Source organism: Brugia malayi, assembly GCF_000002995.4.
Source record: "Brugia malayi strain FR3 genome assembly, contig: Bm_v4_Chr4_scaffold_001, whole genome shotgun sequence".
NCBI lineage: Eukaryota > Metazoa > Nematoda > Chromadorea > Rhabditida > Onchocercidae > Brugia > Brugia malayi.
Window position 1 is genome coordinate 2,429,254 of NW_025062478.1, and position 14,360 is coordinate 2,443,613.

Consider the following 14,360-nt stretch of genomic DNA (forward strand, 5'->3'; position numbering starts at 1 on the left):
TCAATGTATTTTCTACTCCTTGTATCATTTATCATTCTTATTTTATTTATAATTATAAATTTTAAATTATTTTAATATATCGATAGCATTTTAGCTATATAGAAATCATCTTTTTCTTTAACAAAAAAATTTTTTTAAATCATTATAATTTCAAATTTCATTTATGTAAATAATTATTTTGATAACATTTGTTCATTTTATATTTATTCATTCATTTGAAAATAACTTTTAAATATTCATATTTAAAAAATGATAGAATTTTATGAATTATTTTTCAGTGTTTTTTATTTTGTAAATCAAATTCGAAAAAATTATCAAAATGGAAAAAAATTTTATGAATTATTTTCAGTGTTTTTTGTTTTGTAAATCAAATTCGAAAATATTATCAAATTGGACTTTTTTTCATTTTAATAATATTCAAAATCAATAAATTAAAGCTTAAATGCTTAATAGAGAAAGTTCAATAATTAAATGATATTATTGTTTTGATATTTGATATAAAATGATAACTTTTTTTTTAAAAAAAAAAATTTTGATAAAACAAAAAATAATTGATTATTAGTTGATATTTATAAAATGTTTAAAAAAGCAAAAAAATTTTGCATAATAATGAAACTAATTTTATCATTCAATCATTCTTTCATCTTTTTGTTTTTTTTTTTTTTTTTTTTTTTTTGTTTTTTGTTTTGTTTTTTGCTAAAAAAACTTTTAGCCATAAAAAAAAAAAATTGATAATAATTTTATTATTTTGAAATAATTTTTCATTTTTTGTTTATCTATTAAAATAAAAAACAAAATTTTTTTTTTTCAGACAAAAATTTGAAAAGAAAAAAAAAAATGGGTGAACCAGCAAACTTAACACATATAACAATATGGATGAGAATTAAGGGTGTATTTTGTTGTATGTTTATTTTACTCTCTGCAATATTAAGTTCAATGTATTTTCTTATACCACTTCTACCTTTAATGTTTTTTAATCATACATTATGGAGGCGAATAATTGATCGACTTATTGGCTTTTGGATATTTATGCCATGTGTAAGTATTATTATTTATTTATTTACTTATTATTATTTATTTATTTACTTATTTTTTGTTTATCTATTATTATTTATTTATTTACTTATTTTTTGTTTATCTATTATTATTTATTTATTTACTTATTTTTTGTTTATCTACTATTATTTATTTATTTACTTATTTTTTGTTTATCTATTATTATTATTTATTTATTTACCTATTTTTTGTTTATCTATTATTATTTATTTATTTACTTATTTTTTGTTTATCTATTATTATTTATTTATTTACTTATTTTTTGTTTATCTATTATTATTTATTTATTTACTTATTTTTTGTTTATCTACTATTATTTATTTATTTACTTATTTTTTGTTTATCTATTATTATTATTTATTTATTTACTTATTTTTTGTTTATCTATTATTATTTATTTATTTACTTATTTTTTGTTTATCTATTATTATTTATTTATTTACTTATTTTTTGTTTATCTATTATTATTATTTATTTATTTACTTATTTTTTGTTTATCTATTATTATTTATTTATTTACTTATTTTTTGTTTATCTATTATTATTTATTTATTTACTTATTTTTTGTTTATCTATTATTATTTATTTATTTACTTATTTTTTGTTTATCTACTATTACTTATTTATTTGCTTATTTTTTGCTTATCTATTATTATTTATTTATTTACTTATTTTTTGTTTATCTATTATTATTTATTTATTTACTTATTTTTTGTTTATTTTTTTCCTTCTCTCTCTCTCTTTTTTTTTCTAGTTTTTCATTTAAATCATAGAGTTTAGTTGAAAGAAAAAAGAACAAAATTAATTGAAATAAATGTATTAAATTTGATTATTTATTACTTTCTCTTTGTTCCATCTAAAAATAAATTTTTTCTTTTCTTTTTTTCTTTAGAATTATCAATAATTCAATCAGATTTATTGAACTGATTTCAAAAAAAAAAAAAGAAAACAAAAGATAATGAAAATTATTGGTTTTTTTTTTTTTTTCTCCTTAAAAATAAAATATTCTTTTAGCGCTTATATTTATTCGATTTTTTTTTCTTTTTTGTTTATTAATACAATTATGATTGAATGATTTCTAATCTTTTTAATTAATTTCACTTCATTTGTACCTTTTATTTAAAAATTTTTTAAAATAAATTATGAATTATTATTATTGTCATAAAAAAAAAAAAAAAAGAAAAAAAGAAAAAATGAGAGATAAATTATGATAAAAGAATGATTTTTGTGTGTTTTTTTTTTTTTTATATTTCATATCAAATATTTTTCAAATTTTAGGGTCTTATTGAAATATTTTTTGGCGCACGTGTAACCGTATCCGGTATGAAAATTGATCATAGTGAACCGGCATTAATTATAATGAATCATCGAACATGTTTAGATTGGTTATTTTTTTGGAATGCTTTAATTCGAATAGATCCTTGGCTTTTAACTTCACAAAAAATATCTTTAAAAGTTTGTTTATATACATGTTTTTTTTTTTAATTTTAACAACTATACTTTATTGAATAATTTGTTTAAATTTAAGGTTTTGATTATTATTATTATTATTATTATTATTATTAATCACTTTAAAGTGTATTAATTTTTATAATTTATTATTATATTAATCTTTACTAATATGTCTTATTAAATTTTTAATAATTGAATTCATTATTGAATAATATGAAATATGTCATGTTAGATTACTAAATCAATTAATTCTATAATCAGTTTAAAGGTTTTTCGTTTCTTTCTTTTTCTCTCCCTCTCCCTCTCCCTCTCTCTCTCTCTCTCTGTTTCGTATCTTATTAACCTAAAAATTAATAAATAAAAATTATCAAAAATTGAAATTGATGATAAGAAAGATTAAAATGCTATGCTATCAAATTTATTAACAGGCAATAGTACGTCATTTACCTGGTGCTGGTTGGGCTATGGCATCAAATGCTTATTTATTTCTAACACGACGTTTTGACAAAGATCAAGCACATATTGAAGAGATGATCGAATATTATGCTAATTCAAAACATGCTTATCAGGTAAATAATGATTAATTAATTTTTATCAAAATTATCAATTATTGAAGTGAGAAAAAAAAAATCGAAATATTAGCATTAATTATTATTTAATAGCTAATTCTAATTTTTATTTTAATTTTTGACAATTAAAATGAAAACGAATAATTTTAATATTTACATTTTAATCTTTTTTTTAAAAAAAAATATATATATATATATTAATTATTTCATTATATTATTTGTATATTTTTAGTTGCTTCTTTTTCCTGAAGGAACTGATAAAGATTTTGGAGCAACTGAAAGAAGTCGACGATATGCTCTAAAACAAGGTTTAATTCATTATAATTATGTGCTTCATCCTCGAACGACAGGATTTATAGCATTGCTAAGAAAAATGCGACAAGGTTAATTATGTAATTTTTTCAAATTGCATAAAATTAGATTAATTTTAAAATAGTTTCTTTAAAAAAAAAAATAAAAGTAAGAGGGAAAAAAAAAATTAGAAATACATTTTTTTTTATTTCATTTTATATATTAAAATTCATAAATTCTTGCATTTTTTACTTTATATTTTTACCAAAAGATTAACTTTTCGATTGATTGATTGATTGATCGATTGATTGATTTTTTTTTTTTTGATTATGATTAAAATGGAAATTATTTTAGTAGGATATATAAAAACTATATATGATGTAACAGTTGCATATGCTGATACAATTGTACAATCTGAATTTGAACTATTCTCGAATGGTTCATGTCCAAAGAATATTCATTTTTATGTGAGTAAAATTGATATCAATAATTTACCTAAAAATGATGATCAATTAACTGCACAATGGCTTACAAATTGTTGGAAAGCAAAAGAGGAAAAACTTGCACAATTTTATCATTCTGACGATGCACAATATCGAACTTTTAAAATTGATTCAAATTATGATAAAATTTTTGGTGTAAGTTTTCTTTTTTTTTTATTACTATAATAGTATATAATTCTAAACCTAAATGTTTGCTTATTTATCAAATTCAAGTATTTAATGTTTGATTTAGAATTTAAATTTTATAGCATAATTATAAGTTTGAAATTGAAATATTACAATTTTTAGGCATAAAAGAGAAGTGAATAGATAGTTAATTTTGTTATCATTAAATGTGATCAAATTTCAATATCATAATTTATATGTATGAAACAAAAATGGATAGATAGTTAATTTTGCTATAATTAAATATAATAAAAGATAAATTTGAAAATTTTTCTTTTGAAATTTCATTTTTACTGATATGATAATGATATTATTTAACAGCTAACAGCTAAATCTATTATGGTTTATGGTGCTGTTGTAATATTTTGGGTATTTACATCAATATTTTTAATATATGCATTCTTCTCTTATCCTTCACAATATTTATTAGTAATATTGACAGTTGCAATTTTTTTTGGTTCTCAATTTTTATTTGGTGGCTTTGAACATGTTGCAATTCAAGTGGCTAAATATACTTCACATTATACTCATAGGTAAGTTAATAATTTATAGGTAATTTGTTTATTTTGATTTTTCTTTATTAATAATTTATTTTTGTTGATAAAAACTATGATAGTATTATTTTTCTATCTATTGTTTTTTATCATTACTTTGTATCTTTCTAATAATACCTGATTTGTTTGTAAAAATAAACAAGTAAATAAATTGCATTCATTGATAATTAAATATTTACAGGTATGAAAAGACAAAACAGGAACATATAGCATTATCATCAGGCCTTTCATTATCATCATCATCATCACCATCGTTGTTATCATCATTATCATCGTCATCATCATCATCATCATCATCACTATTATTATCTGAAGAATTGCTCAAAAAATAATTGTAAATATCATTTGATTATTATCTACCTATTTTTTTTTTATTTTTTAAACTCATTTATGTTTTCTTTTTTTAAATTATTGATTTCGTATTGATTTTATATCATTTTCCTGTGTTCTCGAAGAAAGGCATAATCAGGATGGAAATAACCTGAATTGAGTTTTTTTTTTTTGCGATTAAATTAGAGAAATACAAATTTGTTGTTTACAATGAAATTGTTAATATAATTGATTACAAAAATCCCGGTGATATAGTGATAAGATACTGATATACTTATATACTGGTTAATGATAAAATAGTAAATATATGAATTTATGCAAAATTATTAAGATATTTCCATCTTTTCATGTTGATTTTTCATTTATCATTGCAAAAGTATTTGAAAATTTAATTTCCATTTTTTATTTTTTTTTTTTTTTTTTTTTGTTTTCATTTGTATATATTAATACTAAAGCATTTTGCATCAATTATGATGCTTTTTTCTTCTTTTAATGCATATTTTCATATGTTTGTTTGATTATACGTTTTGATTTTATTATTATTAATTTTTCACCTTCTGATTTGTTTGTAAAAATAAATAAATAAATAAATTGCATTCATTGATAATTAGTTTCATATACTATAATGATATATGTCATGAATATAAATTCAAACTCTTGTAGAAATTTTGAATTTACTAGCTTATCAAAAGTTTGCTAATCAAAATTTTATCATAAGTTTTATCTTTTTACTTTTTTATTTTATTTTATCCTATTTTTGACAGAATTTCACACATATTAAAGTTGATAAAAGGTAAATTTGTAATGGTATAAATGATTTAGTATTTTTTGCATAATTAATTTTCATTCTTTTATTTCATATTAATTTAGTATTTTGAATTGTCTGAAAAATTGAAAATAATCATTAAATGCAGCGTAAATTTTTTGCAATTATTCAATAACAAATATTGTTTTCTTAGATGTTTCGAATTTAACCTAAAATAGTTTTGATAAAGTGCTTTCATAATTTCAATTTCAACTTTTTTTCTTTAAAAATTAATCGAGTATTTAGCTAAATTTAGTTCTCTATTTTGAATAATACTTTATGCTTGTTTTAATTTAAATTTGATCCAATTCATTGAAGTAATAATAAGGTAATATTGTACTAAATCGTGATTAATTAGAGATTATCTTCATAATTTTCATTTCTTTTTTTTTTTTTTTTTTTATAAGATTAATCGAATAATTAGCTAAATTTAATTGTTTCTTTAAATAATACTTTATGCTTGTTTTAATTTAAATTTGGATCAATCCAATGAAGTAATAATATGGAAATATTATAATAGTAATTCATAATTATTTATCGAATCATTTATTTATATAATTTTGTAAGTAATAAGATTAACAATTTGAATAATCGTAAATTTCTGTTGGCTATAAGTAAATTAATTTCTACTTTGGCTATAACCAAATTAAAATATTACTTTGGTATTTCATCGTTTAAAATGATAAGCAGAAAAAAAAAAGAAATTAAAAGAAAGCCAATAAAGTCAATAATTACTTTTACAGATTACTTTTGAAGTATTTAAATTTTTACACAGCTTTGAAATAAAAAAAAAAAAAAAAAAAAAAAAAAAAACACTGTAAACAAATCTGTTTATACACATTGAACATTACGTTGATTTACAATTAAATTCTATGAATTTGAATATTTCAAAAAATAAATATCAAATATTTGATTTAATCGAGGAAAAAAAAAGTGGAAAAGGGATGACAAAGAATTTGGAAAAAATATCAGAAAAGAAAAGAAGACACAAAAATTTCAAAGAATTTAAAATTGGTTTTTACTTTATACAAACTTTTCAAAAAATTTGTTTTTTAATGTGAACTGTTAATTTTGTTTATTTTTGATGGTAGTTAACAATTTAATTATATTTATCATCCTCGAATTTAATTTGAAATGATCGATTATCTTTGCTGATAAATTTCATCCATTAAATTCAATGGCTCATTTCTTCAATTTCCTTTTCTTCCTTTATTTTTGCAAAATTTTTTATTAAAAAAGAAATTTGAAAAAGAAATTTATATAAATTGAAATCTTTGTAAATAATTAATCATTAATGCGACAATAATCGATTGCTTTTTGCTTGATGAAAAATGATATTTGTTTTTTTTTTTTAATTTTTATTTTTTGGAAATATTGTAAAGTAATGAATTAGTAAAGTAACACTGGAAAGTAATGAATTATTAAAGTAACATTGTAAAGTAATGAATTACTAAAGTAACACTGTAAAGTAATGAATAAGTAAAGTAACACTGGAAAGTAATGAATTATTAAAGTAACATTGTAAAGTAATGAATTATTAAAGTAACACTGTAAAGTAATGAAATAGTAAAGTAACACTGTAAAGTAATGAATTAGTGAAGTAACATTGTAAAGTAATAATAATAGCTTAAAAATATCATCCATTGTAAATTAAAAATTTTCTTATCACAAATTTAGATTAAATAAATATTAAATGAAATTTAAAACCAAAGAAAAAAAAGTAGCTTATAAAATATTTATTAAAAAATGAAATGATGCTATATCGATTTGTCTTAATTCAAATGTCATATTAAAATTTCATCCTAAAATATTGCAAAAAAAAAATTATTCGAATATTTTTTTTTATTACAAATATATATTTTTATTAGTATTATTAAGATATTCTTGCATTATTGTTGATTAATTTATTATATTATCATATTTGTTAGTAACTATTTTTACAAATTAATTTATTTTTCAACAAATATTTCAAATTATCATTATGCAATATTGTGAGTGATATGTGATAAGATATTATCAATATTATCACTGCTAATGAAAACGTATAAATTTGAGTTCTTTCAAGAGAAATATTAATAATTGTTTATTATTATTATTATTTTAAAAATATTTATAATTGTTCATCCATACAAAAATTAATTCTTTTCTAATTATAAACAAATTTATCAGTAAATTAATGAGAAAACAAAAAGAAATATATGAAATTTTATGTTTATATGAAAGAATGAAACTATAATGAATAATATTAATTGGAAATGATTGATTTAAATTTGTATCAATCGATAAATATTATATAGTTTGAAAATAGATAACTAAAATATTTCTTTTTTAAATTTATCAAAATTATCATTGGTTAAATGATAATTATACTTTATCATCTTCTCTTTTTTCTTTCCATTTTTCATTTCTTCATTTTTTTTTTTTTATTCTAATCAGTTGTTATTATTAATTAAAATATTAATTTTATTCTTAATTAAATTATTAAATATTAAATAATAACAAAAAAAAAAAAAAAAAAAAAACAACAACAGAAATGTTCATTTAGGATTGACTAAATATTCATTTATTGTAAATGATAAAAATTATATTTTCTAATTTTTCTTTTCTTTTTTTTTTTTTTTAAAAAAAAATTTTTTCAACAAAATAAATATTTTTGCTTCTTAAATTTTAAAATGTAATTTTCTTCTTTTTTTATTTTATTTTTCATTTTTTTTTTTCTTTCCTTCTCTTCCACATTTCAACTAAAATTCATTTTAATTTTTTTTTTTACTACCATTCACATCATCAATAGGTAATGTTATTGTAATTCAATCTTTCCTTTCATTTTTCTCTCTTTTTTCCTTCCTTTCAAATTTTTTATTTACAACAAATAAAATTTATGCAAAAAAAAAAAAAAAAAAAAAGAAAAATGGTTGTAATTTGTATATATATGTATTCTATTACAACGTTTTTTTTTTTTTTTTTGTTATAATTTTTCATCTAAATATTTTCACTTACTTTACACAAAGTAATATTAACATTAAAATTAATTATATTAACAATATATTAATGATATTTTTGTTTAAATTTAAACTTTAAAGTTTAAATATATATATATATGAACAAATCATAAAAAAGTTATAAATAAAATTGTTTTTTTTTATTTTTTAATTTTAATATACAAAATTTTAACATAGGTATTTTAATTGTTTTATTTATTCATATATAATTTTCAAACAAATATTTCTTCCCTCTCTCTCTCTCTCTCTCTCTCTCTCTTTCTCCCTTTCTCCCTCTCCCTTTCTTCACTTTCCTTTTTATAGTAATAGAGGAATTACATAATGATAAAATGAATATATCACTAAGTGATAACATATATTAAGTAATGATAATGATATGCTTATCATTAAATAACAATATGATATGTTTATTTATCTAAAATTAAACGAAATAATTTTTTCATAAAATTTAAACTTCATTTTTATAATTAATATTTTAAATTAAAAGCTGTATACCAATCATAAATATCAATCAATCTTTCCTACTGATATTATCACTGATTTCTTTATCACCTATTTCCTCTCTCAAAAACCTTCTTTTAATAATATACATTTGGAAATTTATTGTTAGTTGGTTGATTGCTATATCTTTTATAAAGTCCCTTTTCCCTCCCTCTCTCTCTCTCTCTTTCTCTCCGTCCCTCTCTCTCTCTCCGTTTTCTTCTTTCATTGTTTATTTTGTTTACTTACAACTTAAGCAAACTTTCATAATCTTTCTTCTATCATTGATCCATAAGAATTTACTTCATTATAGGCCATATTCTTTTATAATCTCTCTATTATCTCTCTCTCTCATATAATCATCATTTTTTCAAAACTTTATCGCTTATCATTATCATTCTTATCACTATCACTATCATTATCATTATCATTATAAATAATCTCCATAATCCTTTTATATCACTATCACTAATCAATAATATTATACTAATAATAATGAATGATAATAATTAGTAAATTAATAAATAAGGTAAAAAATTACACAATTCTTTCTTTCTTTCTTTTTCTTTTTTTTTTTCCTCTCTCTTTTTTATTAATTTAAAATTGAAAAAAGCAAAAATATATTTATGTAAAAAGGAGAAAAAAAAAAAAAAAAAAAGCTAATTATTATCTTTTTATAGGTTCATTTAATCTCTCTCTCTCCCTCTCTCTTCCTCCCTCTCTCTCTCTCTCTCTCTCTCTCTTGCTTACCTGAGAAGTAATTATTAAATGATTTTTTACCTTTCAAAGTAATAAATATAATTTCATTTCTTCTAAAAATTTAATCAAAAATTTTCAGCATTTTTCCACTAAATTTCAATCAAATTATACCTTTTTTTCTCTTCTTTTTCATTTTTTTTTTTTTATTTCAAAAAAAAAAAAATTACAAAATCATTTCAAATATTTTTTTCTTATTTGTTTAATTTTTTCTGGATTTAATCTTTTTTTTTTTTCTAATTTTTTCAATTTTTCCCTCTTTCTATTCATTATTACAACGATAATATAAAAAAATTCGGAGAGAGAGAGAGAGAGGGAGGGAGAGAGAGAGGGAGAGAGAGAGAGAAGGAGGGAGGGAGAGAGAGAATGCGTACGCATAATATTGTTTAAATGATATTATCATTGTTTGACATGTACTGTTCAAAAATTTAAATTTGTCAATTACTGGCGGGAATTTGTGAGATAATAAAAAAGAGAGAGAGAGGGAGAGGGAGAGGGAAAGAGGAAGAGACAAAGACTGACAATAGAGAGAGACAAAGAAAAAAAAGAGAAAGGTGCCATTTACAACTATATCGACACCCAGTACTACGACTGCTTATAGCACTACTATTACTGACCACTACGACGACTACCACTATGTCATCACCTTGCCAGCATGCAACTGCAGTCTGCAGTATCATCATCACGCAATTGCAGTATCATTGCCACGCAATTGCAGTATCATTGCCACGCAATTGCAGTATCATTACCACGCTGGTGCAGTATTATCATCACGCAGCACGCAACTGCAGTATCCTTTTGCATCATTTCAATATTGTAAAATTATTGTGTCACTATAACTGTAATTCTGCAACTGCAACTATAACTCCGTAACTGCAGTCATAACTTTGAACTGCGATTATAGCCATGCAGCTGCAGTTTAACCATGCAACTGCAACTTAATCATGCAACTGCAATTATAACTATGCAATCGCAACTGTAACTATGCAACTGCAACAAGAATTCTGCATTTGCAGTTACAAATTTTGCAACTGCAACTGCAACCATAATTTTATTGGATGCAGTCAATGATACGATTATTTTGTTTAATGTAATTTTAATTAATTACGCAACATTTTTTCTTTTTCCTCAATTTGTGATAATTTATTTATTCAATAATATTTTTAGTATAAGATAAATTGATTGATTAATAAATGAAAATGTAAACTTAGAAATATTACATTTTATTGCTATTACAACGATTTGATATTTATGTGAATGAAAAGAAGGCAAATTGCAATTCAGATTGGTTGTAAAATTTTTGAAAATTAAATATCCTAACTGACTAGCCAACCATCATATTCTAAAAGTGTATAAATTCATTGAAAAGATCAGTGTACATTTCATAGAATTAATTCTCATCTAATCCACTTAATATATCCATCGATTAGTTATATCAAATTTTTTACATTGAATTTTATTTAAGTTTACTTTTCTCTTTTTTCTTTTCTTTTCTTTCATATGTTGTTATTAATTTAAATTTAATTCATTTACATTCCATTAATTTTTTCATTACTTCCATACTTTCATTTTCTTTTTTTTTCATTTTCAATTTTGTTTGTTTTGTTTTCTTCATTTCATTTAGTTCAGTTATGATTTAAAAAAAAAAAAAAAGTTTATTCTTCCATTATATTTCATACAATTGCAAATATTTGTAATTAAAAATTTATTTACATAATTTGAATGATATTGATTGTTAGCTAATTATTGATTTATTATAAATAAAATTAGCATTATGAATTATTTTAATTATTAAAGATATTTTATTTATTGACTTATTGATTTATTATAAATTACACATTAGCTTTTATACATTTATTTGTGGTATTATTTTAGACAAAAAAAAAAAAAAAATACAAATGATAGTATTTTTTATCTTTTTTTTTCTTGGTATGTCAGATTTTGCCGAATATTTAAATTTTTCTTGTTTTCTTTTTTCTTACTCTCTTTTTTTTCATTTGTCCCCCTTTCCCTCCCTCTCCCTCTCCCTCTCCCTCTCTCTCTTTCTCTTTCTTTCTTTGCTTTTCTCTGTCTTTCTCTATTCCATTTTTTAAATTATCCCAAAAATGAAATGATCCATCGAATGACATTTCAACGAGATTTTCTACCATTTATCTTCTTCCTTCATTCATCTTTTTCATTTTTCACTTTTTTCTTTTTTTTTTTTTAAACAACCATTTTATTACGTCGAATATTTTTACAAACACATATATATATTTCAGATATTTTTGAGATTAAAATTATAATTTTCAAAAATTGATCATATAATTTGCATTTTAAATTAAGCCACTGTTAACATTGCAAAATGCTAATTATGCTAATAAATATTTGACATTTTTGAATGACAAAAGAAAAAAAAAAAAAAAGAAAGAAAATTTTTGAAATGAAAAATTAAAGAATTTTTTGAATAATTTGCAAATGTTAGCTTATTCAAAAGTTAAAAAAAAAAAAAAAAAGATTTGTACATTTTACTCAATTATATTTTACTGTATTTCAGATTGATTTGTTTGATAAAAGAGATTTTTTTTTTTTTTTAAATTTAAATTTAATTGATAGAAAAAGATTTTTTTTTTTTTTTTAATAAATCAGAGCGAATGTAATAAATATTTATAAGAGAAAAGAGAAAGGAAAGATAGAAGAAAGGATAAGATTTGATTGATGATACGTTGAAATTTGAATACTTTTTCGTCTTCTCCTTCTTTTTTTTTTTAGCATTAATTTCTATTTTACATTACTAATTGAGAAGTTAAATTTTACTTTCTCATTTATTCATTTTTTATTTTTCTCTAAAGAAAAAAGAATATGATAATAATAATAATAATAATAATAATAATAATAATAATAATAATAAGACTATCATCTTAATATTTAGCTTTTAAAAATTTTTTTTAAAAATTGAAAATTTCTAAATTATCATTTTTATTTATTTATTTATTTTTTTTGTTTTTCTAACAAAAATTTCATTCTAATTTTATTTTCACTCCACTTTTTCAAATGCAATATTTGATATAGCTTAGATAAACATAAAAGAAAAAAAAAATTTTTTTTTTTTTTTAATTTTAAGTTTAATCTTTTTTTTTTTTTTCTTTTTGTTATTAACATTCTATTTGATAAATGATGCATAATTAATGATTTTTTTACAAATTTTTTGATTCATTCATTTCATTTTATTAAATTTGCAAAAATTTTTTGATTGCTATAACTTTTCCTACTAACTTTTTACCTTATAAGCTAGAATAATTTTTATCTTAAATTTTGCAATTAAAATCAAACGAGGAGTGAAAGATTTTTAGATAAATAATTAAATGAAATGAAAAGTATTTAACTTATTTAATGCTAATAAATTCACTTATATAATACTTATGCTATTAATCTAGGAGAAAAAAAGAAAGAAATGAAAAGAAATCATTGTAATATTCATAAGTAAACATAAATAATCATAAGTAAACATAATTAATCACAAGTAAACATAAACAATCATAAGTTTATTTTTTTTTTTTTTAAAAAAAAAAAGAAAGAATTAAGTAAATAATATCAAATATCGGATTTTGTCGCATCATTAACAGTAATAAATGCGATTATAAAGTGAAGGTTTTATCGAATAGCGATTATTGGAGAAGTTTAGAAATGGTGAAATTTAATCCGTTCCTCTTCATCGATCATCCTGTCATTGTCATCTGAAATGAAATGAATAAACATTTTGTATAATATTCATTTCCTTTCAAAATTTAAATTTTACTTTCTCATTTTATAATAATAATAATTTTTTTTTTTTATTTTCGAAAAGCAAAAAAAAGAAAACGAATTTTTTTTTTTTTTAGTGATAATTTATGATATGATAATAATTTTATTGTTGCATTATGTTGAATGTTTCGTTCAAAATTAGTTGGATGACCTTAGTGACCTTGAATGATTAAATGATGCATAAATAATTGTTGAAGATTTTGCATTGTGTATGATAATATATCAAAAAATTGTTGATCATTTATACTTTCTCTTTACTTTGTTATCTCTTCTAATAACTATAAAATTTATTAAATAATTGATTAATATGAAATTGAAAAATATTTTTATGAAATTTAATATATTTATATATAATTTTATTTATCGTTAAAATTCATTAAAAGAAAAAAGAAAGAAACGAATGAAAAAACATTATTATATATTCTAGAAAATGAGTAAATAATATATTCCAATTAAAAAAAGAGAGAGAGAGAGAGATATCAAAATGAAATTAATTTAAATCTGTGTGTTTGCTAAGAAATTTCAAGAAAAAAAAAATATATTAACTATTAATATTAATTTTAAATCAATCTTTAAACTTTTTCTATTTTTATTCCTCATTTCTCTTCCATTTGCTA

General features: G+C 20.0%; 1 protein-coding gene across 1 annotated transcript; it reads left to right on the plus strand.

Annotated features, from left to right (window-relative positions):
• Positions 1 to 936: 936 nt before the first annotated feature.
• On the plus strand, positions 937 to 4,922 carry Bma-acl-9 (Uncharacterized protein; the record flags this gene model as incomplete). Its single annotated transcript, XM_043081390.1, has 7 exons — positions 937 to 1,038; positions 2,335 to 2,511; positions 2,937 to 3,077; positions 3,310 to 3,460; positions 3,723 to 4,006; positions 4,358 to 4,569; positions 4,772 to 4,922. 7 exons carry the CDS (start codon positions 937 to 939, stop codon positions 4,920 to 4,922), a joined length of 1,218 nt encoding a protein of 405 aa, XP_042937324.1.
• Positions 4,923 to 14,360: the final 9,438 nt, after the last annotated feature.